Source organism: Suncus etruscus, chromosome X (genome assembly GCF_024139225.1).
Source record: "Suncus etruscus isolate mSunEtr1 chromosome X, mSunEtr1.pri.cur, whole genome shotgun sequence".
Taxonomy (NCBI): Eukaryota; Metazoa; Chordata; class Mammalia; order Eulipotyphla; family Soricidae; genus Suncus; species Suncus etruscus.
The window spans coordinates 50,567,428-50,583,778 of NC_064868.1; the positions used below are offsets into that span (position 1 = coordinate 50,567,428).

General features: G+C 41.8%; 2 protein-coding genes across 2 annotated transcripts in view; both read right to left on the reverse strand.

Moving 5' to 3' along the window:
* The window catches only part of LOC125999262 (spindlin-2-like), a 182,604-nt gene that overhangs the window by 73,784 nt on the left and 92,469 nt on the right, over window positions 1–16,351 (reverse strand). The gene's annotated exons all lie outside the window — the stretch shown is intronic.
* Window positions 2,930–16,351, reverse strand: part of ZC4H2 (zinc finger C4H2-type containing) — a 105,914-nt gene continuing 92,492 nt past the window's right edge. Inside the window, exons 2-5 of the mRNA XM_049767348.1 lie at window positions 7,734–7,905; window positions 5,789–5,961; window positions 4,808–4,970; window positions 2,930–3,586 (exon numbers count right to left, since the gene is read on the reverse strand). Of these exons, the coding sequence (XP_049623305.1) occupies window positions 3,473–3,586; window positions 4,808–4,970; window positions 5,789–5,961; window positions 7,734–7,905 (622 nt within the window). The 3' untranslated portion in view covers window positions 2,930–3,472. The remainder of the gene's footprint in view (window positions 3,587–4,807; window positions 4,971–5,788; window positions 5,962–7,733; window positions 7,906–16,351) is intronic.

Genomic DNA, 16,351 nt, shown 5'->3' on the forward strand with positions numbered 1-16,351 from the left:
CACCCCTCCTTCACACCTACTTCTGAAACTCACAGAGACTTCAGGACTAGATGACTCTCTCTGGGCCCAGTCATGCCCTTATGACCTAGTCTCTGCTTCAATAATTTATTGGTCGATTGTCTCCTGTACTTCCTCCATACAGTCTGGAGAACCTCAAATCAATGATCACTCTTGTCTTGGGCAGTACTGTTAGAAACAGACCCCAGGCCCAGATATGTTGGTTCTGCTTGGCACTTATGGTCTTTACCTCGTCTGGGGGTAACTTCTGGTGGCCTTCCTTTCCCATTTCCTCAACCAACTAAAGTGATATCTGTCGCCTAGACATTACCTGGGCCCTCATGATTGCTTGTTAAGCATAGGTCTGAGAGAAGGGTAAAAGGAATCAGTAGTTAGAGTGTTTCTCTTATATCTTATACTTACTGGTGGTGGGGAAGTCAGAAATCTCTCTGAACCCTCATTTCCCTTTTCAGTACATTGTGAAAGAAACAGTTTTAAGAGGAATCCATGTGTTGAAGGTGACTTATGTGAAGTTGGGAGAATGGAGTTTGTAGCCTTGAAAGGTGAGTTTATGGCTTTCCTCTCTACCAACCTCAGTCATGCAGGGAAGTGCCTGCATGGGTCAGAACTGAGAAGGTCTGCCACAAGCAGCTGCACAGCATGGATACTTGTGTCCCAGCAGCTCCATTAGGCAATGTTCAGATTTCATTTCAGTCTCACTTGATCTACACAGCATGAGAATCAACCCCGGCCATCTGATTTCTCAGTTGTGTAACTCAGACTGGAGCAAGTAATTGATCTTTGTAGAAGGTGGAAGATTAGCCCCGGGTATTTTACTTGTTCTCCACTTTCCCCTAGAGAAAGGAATTTTATGCGGGGGTGAAGAGTAAGCCAAGACAGTTATATTGAAAGAGATGAGGAAGAAAAAAGAGTAAAGCATTCAAGAGAGAACACAGGCTTCTCTAGATTTGAGAGAGCAGAGTATTTTGGTGAAGGGGATGAGCTTTATATTTTAATGTTTCACCTTCGTTTTTATTTTCTTGCCACAGCCTTTTGTTCCTGCTTGAGCTTTTCATCTCTGGGGAAGGATCCAGCCTTCATAGAGCCAGTGCTGGCACCAGATAGAGTCTTGTAGGACTCAATCCCTGTGTCCACAAAGTGACAGGGAGGGAAGGAATACCGCAAAGCCAAAAGGCTTTCATGCCTTTTGGACAAGTTAGTGTTAGTGACAGAGAAATTTTGTTTAATTATTTTTCTTGGAATCATTCTTGGTTTTATTACTTTTTATTACTTTCTGAGCACACAGTGTTAGCTTCACTCACACCCCTGAATCTATCTGCTTGCTTGGCTGCTCGACATTCTTCCTTCCCACTTTTATTTCTCTTTTACTTTTGGGTGACATTCAGCTATGCTTAGGACTTACTTTGGCTCTGTGTTCAGGGCTCATTTCTGGCTTAGCTTGTAAGACCACTTGCAGTGCCAGAGGTAGAGCTGGCCAGTGATGTGGCAGGCAAACACATTGAACCCTGTCTATCTCTTGGCCCCATGGTTTTTCTCTGAATTTGCTCAACCCTACGGAAGTGAGTTATTCTCTCTGTGTCTCATTTGTAATATGTGGATGATAATGCATGCTCAACAAACAGTTTGGGCTTATTAATGTAGCGTCAAATGAGAAAGTTGAACAGGTAATTTGGATGTTAAATATTTTAAAAGTAGAACAAATAACTCCCCTTACTTTCTGTCTTTCTCCTCCACCCTCTTGATTTATTAGTTCACTCTATGTTTCTTCCTTCTCCTCCCTCTCTAATCCTGGAACACAGGTGTTGGAGGCATACAGAGTGAGTTTGCCTCTGGCTTCTCTTCCTATGAGTGTGTTGGACAATTACTTTGCCTGTCTGAGCCCCAGTTTTCTATCTATTCAAACCAACAGTATGATCATCTTCCCTGAAAGGCTGTTGTTGTTGGAAGATGTAGTAAGTTATCTGTAAATATGACCAAGAATACCTACCATCTCTGAATGCACGCAGCATCTCATATAAGAGGAACAGTCTCTCTTCCCCAAAAGAGGAAAAGACATTACATCTGATTGCCATAGACACTCACTCAGGCAGCACTTACTCCAATGATCAAATGTTTATTTAAAATTATCAGTACGAACACACACTCGGTTTTCAAAAATTGTAGGAAATTTTTGTACTATGAAGATGCAGACACTGTGGCAGCCCAAAACTACAGTTATGGGAGGAAAAAGTATACCCCACAACTTTGTCAGGGACTGATACCTAGGGCTAGAAACATGTTCAGTCAGCCAGGTAGTCCCCATCCCTGACCTTTAAGTCTGAATATGACTCAACTAGAGGTCTAACTCTGATGTGTGTGGGGTTTGGGGAGGGTATAGCAGACTGGAAACATAGGGCCTGGGGAGCCTTGCAGGTTTTTTTGCAGGGAGGGGAAGGAATACCGCTTGCATAATTAACATTATGGAAATGGAGCAACCAGCTGCTGACCTGAGTTGAGACTGCCTTATAAAAGAGGGTAGGCCCCAGAGAAACAAGGATGAATGGAGGGGGAATTCTACCCACCTCCAGGTGTGACATGGTTGACACTCACTTGAATCTCAACCCACTCCTCTGACTCCAAAGATATACTATTGAGTAAGTGCCAAGTAGTGACTTTTATGCAAAACGCAATGCAGATGACATCCTAGGGCTCCTCTCAGACCTAGGTAGGCCATAAGCAGACATGTCAGCTCAATGATTTAGGGAAGAAAGTTAGGCAGTATCAGGCTCTCTGATTCACTGTGGGAAAAGCCTACTGATCTGCAAAAGCTAGGGTTATTAGTGGAGAAGGCCCACAGATCTCAGGATCCTCAGACACTGCCTGCTACCTGAGAACTTTAGTATATCTGAGAGACTGGGGGCTAAAATGAGAGGAGAACTTGTCACATTTACCTCTAGACCTGGAGGAGGAGATGAGGTTGGAAGTGAGGAAGATATATGCACCAAGTCTTTTGCAAAGTTCAGCAAGAAGTTTGCTATCCTCTTAGAGCCAAAGGCAAAATTATGAAGAAGGGGCACGATGGAGCCTTCACCTGAAACAAGATATGGGCCTCATCATAAGGGTTCAGACCTTTGGCCCCCAGGTCTTGGGGACAGGTGATAGAGAATACCTATGTGGGCCTACTGGCTTTCCTTCAGCTCCAAACTAGGGCAAGGCTGGAGAACTGTGGAGACAAGGAGTCAGCAAGACACACTCATATTGTCATTAGCACCTAAACCACATCCCTTCCTAAACCAGACAACCCTAAGATCAGAAAGAAATAAGAAAAAAGGGGTTGTGAGAAAGGGGTTGTGCTTCCATTATATTAAATAAGAGACTGGATAGAGGTGGGGAAGGGTTGTTTCACATCAAGACATCAATCACTCTGGCAAAGGGGTGGTGTTATGCGCTGCAGAGCTCTATGTATCCCCCTTCTTCATTCATCCTGTTTTCGTTTTGGCTTTTTAGGGTTCCGGGACCGACTCTTGGCTTTGCACAGAGGGCATATAGGTGCATTTCGGTGAATTTGCTGGTGGCATGACAAGCAGGCCTGGTGGGTGACAAAGACAGAGTGTTAGTGGTCAGAGTCTTCTAAACCAGTCTTTCCCAAAGTAGTTGATACCACCACACTCCCTTCTCCCCCCGTGGGCTGGTAAGGTTGCTGGCATGATCCAAGACAACAGTAGTGTGAGGTGAAATGAGAGGATGCTCCGCACCATCCTGACTACAATATGGGATATGCAGACTCCAGGATCTTTAATACAGAAGCATGATACCAACAACAACAGAGACTAAGTGAGGAATGGAGGTGTATTGCCACTACAGAGGATGACTTGAATTGGACAAACTAGTGTGCCTGGAGCCTAGAGTCAGTCCTGTGCCAGGAAACTTCAGGGGTAGGGTCTCCTTGTATTTAGACCATAATTTGCCTTTCCATATCCCTTAGGTTTTGGTGGGCCTATGCAAACAAATGCCACTTTAATACCGTTTTTACTATGTTCCCTTGACTCCAATCCTTAGGAAAAACAACCCACTAAAACTTTTGAGGCTAACTTAAACTAGTAAGCATGTGCATGGAACTAGAGAAATGTACTTTACCCTCAATGTTTAAGGAGTTACATAAGTCTAATGTCTTTAGATTATATTGTGTGCTGCTAAGAAATAGTATGTACTACAACTGGGGATTTGAGGGACAAAGTAATTGTATTGTACATGGGTTCAGTTTTGTTTTTCTTAATGTTCTTTGGCTGAAAGTTCAAGGCTGGGATATCATCGATGGGACTACTGAGAATTCTGTTTATGGGTGATTGGGCTTCCACTGTAACTTTACCCTGTCCTCTTTCTTTGCATCTTTGTTGTCATAATTAAAATAATAAAACTAATAAAAAGAAACAAAAAAAGAAATTTTATTTCAGCATTTATTTCCCTTTCTGATTACATATACATATATATGTATGCATATATGCATGTATGTATGTATGCATGCATATATAAACTCTGTTTCTCCAATGCTCTTGGAATCAATTTTGTAATCCTGCTGGCTCATTAATGAGCCAAAGTTACTGTAAGACATATACTCACCAAACATCCTTATGAGTTGCTTTAGCAGAACTTGTCAATCCCCACGCATTCAAACCACCCCTAGGAGAAAGTGGCACCAAAAACTCTGGGTCCACTAGAGCATACACATACCACCCCTTCCTCTCTGGTTATTCTCACAAAAGTAATGCCCAAACCCAACTTTCTCCTATCCCCTACCCAGCTCACTCACCTTCATAGGTGGAGGCTGCTGCCTGAAGGTAGCTGTCTGCCGAGTGTCCTGCTTCCTAGCCACTTGAAGTTGTTGTGCTGCAGCAGCTGCAGCGGCCAGGGACTCAGGAATGGGGGGCTCCTGAGGTTCAGTCTGCCACTCTGCTTTCTGCTTCTCAAAGTAACTTTGGAAATGAGAGACATTAGCTAGATCATCCTGAAAGCAAGGAGAACTGTACCCCTCTTAAGGACTGCATTCCATAAAACCAAGAGGTTATGGCTATGGCTTGTTATGGAAAGTCCCTATGCCCTCCCTTCCCACCCCATGAGGATCGTATATTCTCCTTGGGTACTAGACCCACTGCCTTCAGGGAAAGGGTAATCCTGCTGTGCCTTGAGTCAGACAGACCCAGGAGATAAATAAATTTAAGACATACAAAGTCCTATGTAGGTATTTGCCTTTGCTCCAGTTCATGTTCTTTTTCAACACACTTTTTCTATTAAGTGTCCTCTGGCCTCTGCATTAAAACCACCTCTAGAAATAAGAAGCTCACCATGTTCAAGGGCCCCACTCTATGTTAAGGAAGTGTTCTATCTTCTAATGAACTGAATTTGCTCTCTAAGTTGTAATCCTAGTTCTTAACTCTGAATTTTAAGGTGAAGATATGGGCTAGACCCTTCTGTGTTTTGAAAGATTTCTTGTCATCCCATCTAGACTTTACCTTCAGAAGTGACTGACCAAGGATTTAATAATAAAGTCTAATAAAATCTATAATAATGTGAGTAATAGAGTCATAAAGTTTTATCAAAATTTCACAATGAATTTTAACACCATCCAGTAATTCTACTCTAATTGTCTTCTCTTTTGGTGTAACAGCCCAGTACAAAGACCAGAGATGTGCACAATGCATCAGACACTAACAGGACTGGGACAGGATTGGGTGTCCTCCCTCTTAGATGTGTGTCTGTTGTATGTTTCAGAAATATTAGGCAAGCATCTTACTCCAAGGAGAGTTTTTCCTCTTCTTCACATAGGTCAGGGAGCCTCTGCAGGCCCAGAGTCATGCGCAGGGCATCCACATGTTCCTTCAATGGCTTATACTCATCATGTAGCCTCCGGGTAGATTCTAGAAGCTTGTTTAGGTCGTTCTCAGATTGTTTGATGGTGTTTTCCATCTGGAATACAAAGTGGGCAGGCACAGAGAAAAAAATCCAAGATAATCATTGATGTTGTACCGCAGAGACAGTAACTACGAGGGTTTCACAGTTCAACTAATTTGTGGTCAAGTCCTTCCACTAATATTCTTTTTTTAAACCCTTATTTAAATACCATAGGTTACAAGGTTATTCATAATACAGGTGTTTTTTTACAGATGCAAAGTTATTTATGATTTTGGTTTAGTCATACAATGAACACCCTTCACCAGGGTGCATTTTCCACCACCATTGTCCCCAGAGTTGTCCTCCCACACCCCCTACCTGCCTATGTAGCATTTTTCTTCTCTATCTCTCATTCCCTTTCACCCCCTCATTTTAGACACTGGTTTGCAATATTATTAACGAGGGGTATCATGCCTATCACTTTATCTCCTTTTAGCACCTACTGCTTGTCCAGAGCTTCCACTAGTATGCTAAGTAATTCTGGCCAAGACTCAATTTCTCCATCTGTATAACAGTGATAACACCTTCCTCATATTGTCTTTGTGAAGAGTAAACAATTAGATTCATGAAAAGTTTTCTACAGGGCTAGAGAGATATAGTACAGGAGGTAAGGCCAACCCGACTCTTTCCATCCCCAGCACCACATATGGCCCCCAAGTGTTGCATTAAAGCCCCACCAGGAGTGATCCCTGAGCACAGACCCAGGCATAAGCCCCAAGCACTGCTAGGTGTGACCCACCCCCCCAAAGGCTTCTCATATAGGAGTTTAGACAGAGTATCAAGAAATCTTAATTATTTATTATTCACATATAACATTTTAGAGTTGAAATGGCCCTGGAAATCCTCTAGTCCCAACATTCTACAGATCAGAGAATTGATACTCAGAGAGGAGAAACATCTTCAAAATAAGTCGTAGAGGCAGAACATACAAAAAGACTCATGGCTTCTGCCTTTGGGGCCTATGGCTCTTTTCACCAGATCAACTGCATCAGAATCACAAGGTAATTCATTTTCAGGTCACCACCTGGAGTCAGAAACTCTGGAGTGTAGTCCAACAATCTTTATTTTAATAGATCCTCCAGGTAACTCTTATGCATATTCAAGTTTGGCTGAGATACACTGGCCTAGAATCCCAATCCCTTTGCAGCTAACAGCATGCCCATTTCTTTGGTTCTCTCTCCTTGGTTAGCTGCCAGCAGAACTGTCAACTACTCACAAGATCCTGGACTCCTATGATCAGTGATACAGTAATCCAGAAACAGATTTTCCCAAATATAAATGTTCTCCTTCCAATGTAATAAAAAGGGATTTTCTCATTGTCATAGGCAATAAAGGTTTGGAAAGAGCCTTACAGGTCACCACCCTTCTGGTGAAGGACTCATCATACTGAAGCCCAGAGAAATGGCCATTAAGACAAAACAAATCAAACAAAACAACAGATGAACACCAGCCTTAGTGAGCAATTCATTTCTGCATTAAGAGTTTCCAAAGGAGAGTGTCTAATGAGGGAGCACCCACTTTGGTATGTGGACAGAGCTTCTTTTTTTTGGACCATTTGGAACCTATTAAGATAGATCCCAGAGGCAGCTGCCTGCTCTACTTTTCTCCAAGGTGGACTCTCAATTTTTAGATTCCTAGAGTGACAGAGCCAGAGCTGGATCTCATAACTTCTGGTATCTTTCACTCTATCATTATCTGATGCCTATTTCCCCAAGATGGCCACAGTACTCATTACTGCCTGTTCCATAAAGGACCCAGAGGTAGAATTCAGTCTGTCAACCACATACCACATTGATGTCAGCGTGAATTAGTCGGAGTTCTTCCACATGGGCCATCTTCTCCTGTAGAAGGAGGTCCATCTCCTGCTTGTATTCCTTCAGGTGCCTCTCCTCTGACTCAAGGGCCTCAAACTCAGCCTTCAAACGGGCCTTGATCTTTTCCATCTGCAGGGTCTTGTTTCTGAAATGTTCCCCCAAGGTAGGAAAGAGACCAGCAGAAGAAGGTGGGAAATGAGATTGCAGAACAGAGATAGGCTCTATGTCATGGAGATCTTTCTAAGGCACCTTTATCAGTCCCTCTCTCTAGGCAGAGCTACCCCCAAATTTAGGGGTTCTTTATTCTAAGACAAAAGTTTAGTGGGCCTCAAGTAGGGGCTCAACTTTCCTTCCATTATGGGGCATTTGCAGTATGGGACAAGTTCTAGCTGTTGTTTTGAATCAAGGAAGACTGCTACTGGTATTTGGTGGACAGGAGCCAGAGATGCTAAACAGTTTCTCAAAGCACAGAAATGTCCCACAGCATAATATGTGGGACAAATTCCACGTACGATTCCAGCTGTGACCTCCAGAACTGTTAAGTGAAATAAGTCAGAAAAACTGATGATCTCAGGGTATGTACAGTAAGAGGAGAAGGGAATCCAAAGAATCAAAGGAGTGAGGGGTTAACATAGATTACCCTTTACCTTAGGCTACAGAAATGAGAAGACCAGGGAAGGAAAGAAGTGAGGTTGTTCAAAGAGGCAGATGGGAGGTAACAGAGGCAGGAGCAAAGGGCCTCAGTCACATTGATGGCATTGAGGTGTGTATATATTCTGAACTACTGAGCTGAATGTATAGGACCCAAACTACAAAACCAAACTTTAAAATGCACATGTTAATAGGCAGGCTGGAAAGCGGGGGTGTGAGGAAACCTGGGAACATTGGCGAAGAAATTGGTCCTGGCAGCAGGATTGGTGCTGGTACGTCATATCCTCAAAAAATTATTATGAATAACTTAGTAGTTCCAGGAATTGCCCCTGGGCACAGAACCAATGAATTACCAGGAATTGCTTCCAAGAATTACCCCCTGGGAACCGCTGGGTGTGGCAAAAATAAAAGGAAATGAATAAAAATAATTACAAAATTTTGAAGAATGATGACACAAAAAACACTGACCCTGGAGTCAGTCTGTCAGATGTTTTCTTTATATGCCAAACCTAGGTTCCATTCCCAATAGCCCACATGGACCCCAGAGTCCCGCCAGAGATGATGCTGAGCCAGGAGCTAAGTGTAAGCCCTGGTACCAGCAGGTGTGGAACAAAAAGAAAAAGAAACAATGCTCTGATGACAAAATAACCCCCCCAAAATCCACCAGCAATATAATGTAGCACCACTTCCTCCTGCAAAGACATATTAAACAAAGGGGAAATTGCACTTATAAAAACAAGCTCTTATCTACTAGGGATAAGAACTCACACTTGCTTACAACACAGGGACATCTCCTACCCTGAATGTATGTCATGTGGAAATAACTTAGGCTCCAGGGAACTAGACACTGACCATTCAGCCTTAACTCCTGGATCCCAGACATAGATACGACAGAGTTCTCCACCACAGCTCCAGGAACCAAATCCCCTCCAGGGCATTTACAATGCTGCTCTGACACCAACATGAGCCAGTTCTAAATTGATAACCTGACAATGAGGAAATGGGAACAATTTGTTCTAAGAGCAAGTTGTCCTTCCTCATCAGCTATCGATAAGACAAAATCAGAAAACATGTCACCCTTTGATCTGTGCAAAAGCCAAGATCACTATATACAGACAACTGGTTGTTGCAATCAAGACTGGACAGTACGCATCCAGGGACCAACAACAACAACAACAGCAACAAAAAGCTCTAGCCTAGCTTTTGGTATACGATCTGTTCAACAAACAAGAGCTCCAATTCCAGAAGTCTGACTGAGACAACCGCAACTGAACAGGTCTTCCAGAAACAGGTCTTCCGGAAACATAATGGAAGACTTTATTCCAGGCTCCATTTAGGAGCAACATAACGACCAAGAACACCAACTACAGAAGATGGATTAAAACACTGAAGAAGCATAACTGCTAGAACCACAAAGAAAGACTTCATAAACTCCATTTCCTGAGCTGCACAGCCACCAAGATCTCTAGAAACAGAGGTCTGATTTTACCATCCAAGACAAAGCAGAAGTCTTCCACACACCACGAAAGCAGCAAGGGGAGAGTAAATGATCAAGCAAGGAGTCTAGAGTTAATCCAATGACAATACACTTCAGGGGTGGAGAAACCCTGTATCTCCTAGGTCAAGGGAACTCCCTCTACAATATCCCCAATAGTTACTGTGCCTATGCAGGGTGATAAAGAAAAGGAGAAAAAAAAGCACAAAACAATCATTTTTCCACATGTTTATTTATCGATTGATCGATTTTTTTGACGTCTTTATTTTGGTGTGTAGACTACGGTTAATGTCTCCAATATTATTTTATTTTATTTTTTCCTGTCTTTCTCTTTCTTTTTGCACTCAAGCATGATTTGATTTCAGAACCGAGACTATTGTATGGTGCCTGTCTTTATTGCTGTAGTGCTCACTGGTTATTTAATTCAATATTTTTTTCTGTATTGTTGTGGTATCTCAATTACCTTTTTCATGTCTTCTCTCAAACTGAGGTTGGAAGCCTCTAGAGGGACTCTGCCCATTTTCAGCGTATTTGACTTTTGACTTCTTTTTTTCCCTCTTATTTTGTACTCCAATCTATTGCTTTTCTTTCCTTTAAACAAAACCACATACCTCGATTTTTCTAGCTCTGCCTCTTAAATAGAGGGGGAAACAAGGAAGGGTTCCAGGACCAAACAGATATGTGGTCACTAATAGTAAGCCAGACAAAGAAGGGTCTACCTACTCTAGTAGCCCGGGGGGTGATGATGGGGTATATGAGTTGTAGAAAGGGAACTGGAATGGGGGGAGGACATAGTTGGTGATGGGTATTCCCCTGATTCAATGTTAATATGTACCTAAAATACTACAGTGAAAGATATGTAAGCCATTATGGAAAAAATTTGTGTTTTTAATCAGAAACTTTCTTTGACTTACATGTATTATTATATCAATTATGTTATGTCACTATATTATGTTATGTTAGTTTACCTCATTATGTTAATCAATTTTGTCTCTTGAATAAATTCTTACAATAAATATATATACACACTAAAACTACAATCTCCAAATACACATACATGTGATTATACAATAGCAGGGACTGTCAGAGGTACAGTTTGGGGGTCAATTAGAAGGAAGTTGACCTCAATGGAAATATTAGGAGGCCCTTCTAGGGTATACTATCTGACTCTAAGCTCTTTGGATCTTGGATCTGGCTCTAGACTATGGTTCTTGGGCCCTGCCCAGCCATTACCTATTATTCTGATTTCGCATCTCTCTATCTCTTTCTCTCTTTCCTTCTTTCTTTCTTTCTCTCTCTCTCTCTCTCTCTCTCTCTCTCACTCTGACTCTCTGTTCAATAATTGGATTTCTCATCCATCCCAGTTTGTCCTGTGGAGCTCTTGCTTCACACCTTAGAGTCTTGGACTGGTCTCAGCTTGCATCAGTCTCTGCTTCCTTGGATTTTACCTCAAGAGATCAATTTCAATGATATAGAACCTCAAATAGGTGGGTGAGATGATGGAAAATTTTAATATCAAAGCATTTGTCTTAATGGCTTTATTATTACTTTAGTACCATTGTCATTGTTTTATTTATTGTCATTTTCATAATTTATTTAAACACCATGGTTACAAATATTTTTGTAGTTGGGTTTCAGTCATAAAATACACAGCCCTCCTTCACCAGTGCAACTTTCCCGCCATAATGTCCCCCATTTCCAGTCTCCCCCACCCCTGTCTGCCTTGGGACAGGCATTCTACTTCTCTCCCACACTATCATTGACATGGTAGTTGTTAGTGTATTTATTTTTATAACTGTGCTCATCACTCTTTGTGGTAAGCTTTATATCATGGGCTGGTCCTTCCAACCCTTATCTCTATTATTTCTGGGTATTATTATCATACTCTCTTTTATTTTTCTTACATCCCACAGATGAAAGAGACTATGATATGTCGATATCTCTCTCCCTCTGACTCATTTCACTCAGCCTAATAGTCTCCATGTCCATCCATGTCTAGGCAAATTTCGTGACTTCATTTTTCCTAAGAGTTTCATAGTATTCCTGTGTAGATGTACCAGTTTCTTTATCCACTCATATGTTGTTAGACACTTGGGTTGTTTTCAGATTCTGACTATTGTAAATAGAGTTACAATGAACATAGGAGTGCAGAGCACTTTTTTGTATTATTTTTGTGTTCCTTGGATATATCCCTATTGCTGGATCACATGGGAGCTCAATTTGCATTTCTTTGAGTAATATCCATATAGTTTTCCAGAAAGTCTGGACTAGACAGCACTTCCACCAGCAGGGAATGAGAGTCCCCTTTCCCCTACATGCACATATATGTGGTGTGAGATGATACCTCATTGTGGTTTGTTTTGCATGTTCCTGATGACTAGTGATATGGGGAATTTATTCATGTGCCTTTTGACAATCTGTATTTCTTCTTTCATGAAATGTCCATTCATTGCTTCTCCCCATTTTTGATGGGGGTTAGATATTTTTCTTGTTAAGTTCTTTCAGGAACTCATATATCTTATCTGATGGGTATTGGGTGAATAGTTTCTCCCATTCCGGGGATAGGCTTTGTATCCTAGTCACTGTTTCCTGTGAGGTGCAGAAGCTTCTCAATTTATTATAGTATAATTTGTTCATCTCTACTTTCACTTTTTGTGACAGTGGTGTTTCAAGGTGTCTTCAAGGACAGACATCTTTGATGATGCCTTTCTTTAGTCTCAATGTCATGGATTGTTTTGCCTACATTTTCTTCTATATACTTTACAGTTTGGGGCCTGGTATCAAGATCTTGAATGCATATTGATTTGACCTTTGTTCGTGGTATTAGGTTTGAGTTCCTTGTTGTTGTTGTTGTTGTTGCTTTTATGTAGCTAACCAGTTTTCCCAACACCACTTGTTGAAGAGGCTTTCCTTGCTCCCTTTTTGTGCTTCTTGCCCCGTTAAAAAAGTATAACTGATTTTATGCCTGAGGTGTCATTCTCTGACCATTCAAGTCTATTCCTTTGATCTGAGGGTCTGTCTTTACTCCTTACCATGCTGCTTTAGTGTCTATTGCTTTGCCTCCCATTGTCAGAGACAGCCAGAGATCAAACCCTGATATGGAATTTAGCAGGACAAACCAGTCTGTGTGGCAAGAATACATAGCCTAAGGCATTGACTAGCCCAGAGCCCTAAGAAATATCACAGTTTCCTATCAGGCATACATTCCAGGAAGCTTGAGATATCTTTGAAGCTTTACTATCTTAAGGTGAAAATTGGTACCTGTATAAAGATAACATGTAAAGTTTAATTACAGGATGCACCCTGTAGAGATTGCCTGTAATGCTGGCTGTTCCATTTTGCTTCCTCTCCACCCCCTGTTTAATCGTGCTTAAAAGAGCCTGTACCCTTCGATAAAGCGAGACTTTACTTGGTCTCCATCTCTTCTTTCCCCCCATTCTTTTTACAGGCTGGAATCCCTCTATATACCCACGGAATAACGGAGTCCTGCAGGACGGGACAAGTGGCGCCCCAGTCATGGACGTAGAGTATGGACCCCCAGTTGAACGGAACCAGACCAGACCTTGAGGACCTGATCGTAAGACGCCAGTTAAACCCCATCAGGACAGTGTGGACAGGTAGGAACATCTGCACAAAACACCGGCAGGGTGGCGCAGATTACTTTGTGCACATTTACATTTCCATCCCATCAGAATGGGTCAACATTTGTCTAAAAAGCTGCCTTTGTCAAGAAACTAAAGCCATATCTCAGGGAAAGAAGTGTTAGGGTGGGCCTGGAGAGATAGCACAGCGGCTTTTGCCTTGCAAGCAGCCGATCCAGAACCTAAGGTGGTTGGTCCGAATCCTGGTGTCCCATATGGTACCCCGTGCCTGCCAGGAGCTGTTTCTGAGCAGACAGCCAGGAGTAACTCCTGAGCACAGCCGGGTGTGGCCCAAACACCAAAAAAAAAAAAAAAAGAAGTGTTACGGTTTAGAGAAAGGAAATTTTTTTCTCCTTGTTCATAACAAGTGCCCATACTTTATCATAACTGACTCAGAAATTCATCCTTCATAATGGCAAAAAGTGGGCCAAGAAATATCATTCCAATGGAGGAAGTCCAGAAGGATGTTACAAATACCATTTTTGCCTATTGGGGCTTGATTAGAGATATTGTTGAAGGGGCTGAGAGTGACCCTAAGAAACAGCAACTTCTTTCTGTAGCTGAATTCTGCTCGAACCCTTTGTTTCGTACTGCCTCTCAAGCCACCTCTAGGGCAAGCTCTGAGACCTCCCTCCACTCCCTTCCCAAAAGTGATTATTCCTGTCAGACAAGTCCTTCGCCTTCTCTTGCAGATAATCTCCCCCCTCCCCCCGCCTAAACATCTTTACTCCACTCTGTATTTTCCCCCTGAGGAGCCCCTTGATCCAAGGGATACCCAAACCTTGGAGAATGACACTGCCCATTATCATGACCCTGATGGGCTGCTTCAAGCAGCTGCACCATTACAGCCTCCTCCATAACCCCCTATTCAGGATTTTTGTGCCTGGACCTTCATTGCTCCACCCCCTCTTAAGGCTATAGAAAAGGAATTACTTGGCCAAATTGAAGATCTTAAACAAATTTTGAGCCTTCAAGAACAAGTTGCTTCCCTTAATTCACAAGTTTCTGCCCTTCAGGCTTTCCCCCGCCCTCCTGAATCTAAAATTGTCTGTCCTCTGCCCACCCGATCCCAAGGGCCAGGCCCCCCTCTTGAGAATCCATTAGAGGCCAGACCTTGCAGAAAGGCTATTGATAATAAGGATAAGATCTTAAATGAATTGATCCGAATGTGTAGTGAGGCCGACCCTCTTATGCATAAAATGTCTCAAGCCATTCATATGGCTGTTGGTACTGCCCTTAATCATCCTGGCAGCAAAACTTGCTTTAAATGTGGAAAAACAGGACATTTTGCTTGGGCCAGCCCTGGGCCCCTCTTTCAGCCTCCTTCCTGCTGGCCTCGGGGAACAGCCAGCTCAGGCCCTGCCACTCCCACTTGAAGCCTTCCAATTCACCTTCAAATACTCCAATCTTTGTTATTCAAAAAGAAATCTGGAAAGTGGCATCTCTTGCATATTCTTAAAGCTATTAACAAACCCATGATCCCCATGGGCACTGTTGCAACTGGACTCCCTTCCCCAATTGCCATTCCCTCTAATTCCGATAAATTAGTAATTGATCTTAAAAGATTGCTTTTTTTTCTCTATATACCATTGCACCCTGCTGACTGTAAAAGGTTTGCCTTAAGCCTTCCTGCTGTTAAACTGTGCTGGCCCCTCCCCGCGTTATCAGCAGAAGGTTCTGCCTCACACTGCCAAATATATGTAGCACAGGTAATAAATTTTGCAAAAAATTTTTGAAAATAAACCTAATTATCTTATTCAACCTTATAATAAAACAGCATATTAATTGGCTGATGCAAAATACAAATAATTGGCCTTTGGCATATACCTCCTTTAAGGAAAAAATTGATATTCATTATCCAGCAAATAAGTTTATACAGTTTTTATTAAAAATGCATGTTTGTATTTTTCCCATTATAACACAATCCTCTCCTATCAATAATGCTAATGTCATATTTATGAATGGGTTTTCAAAATAAACACGCTGCCTATATAATACCGTAATACCCACTAATCACACTTCTGCACAGTTGGTAAAATTATGAGATTTTAAAAGTGTTCAAAATGTCATAATAAGCCCTTTAATCTATGCAGAGGTAGTGTATATGTGGCATATTCTAAACCTGTATTTGAGACAGTAAGTTTCTGTGTAGTCAAAATGCAGAGAAAAATTTTGGAGAAAAAAAATATCACCTCTCTCTTAAAGTTGGTAAAATTTGGCTTAAGTTCAGTAGAAATAGTGCTAGCCTGTGTGTGCCTCTGTGGTTACAAGTTTGATTGATCTGCTAAATATGGCAGATAGTGGCGGGGGTATAATTAAAAAGATTCAGGAACTCTGTTCATTTCGAATTTATAGTAAGAATTATTGTCAGAAATTTTTGTGTCTGATAAGAGGCCTCAAATAATTGTAAAGTTTGTAAATTAAATTATATGGCATGAGTGTGCCTTTTCTAAAAATATTTGTGTAATTAAGTTTTGTGCGTTGGATGTTGTAATTATTAAAACATTGGAAATTAGAAAACCTTCTAAATTCAGGTCTGTAAGGGTTAAAAATTCTCTAGGGAGAAAAAGCAACAGGGAGATAAGGGCGCTAACCTTTCTTTGTTTATGCCTCAGGAATTTTAGAGCAAGATAACAACTCTATCACTTGCAAAAAAAAAACTTTCGGTGTTTTAAAATTCAAAAGGACACAAAAATGTTAAAAATGGAATCTTTGGGGTCCCCTGTTTATGACATCAGGTGGGGAAAATCCACGAAAATACGGCTGCCCAGTGGGGCCCAACTGTGAAAAACTGTGAGTGCTAC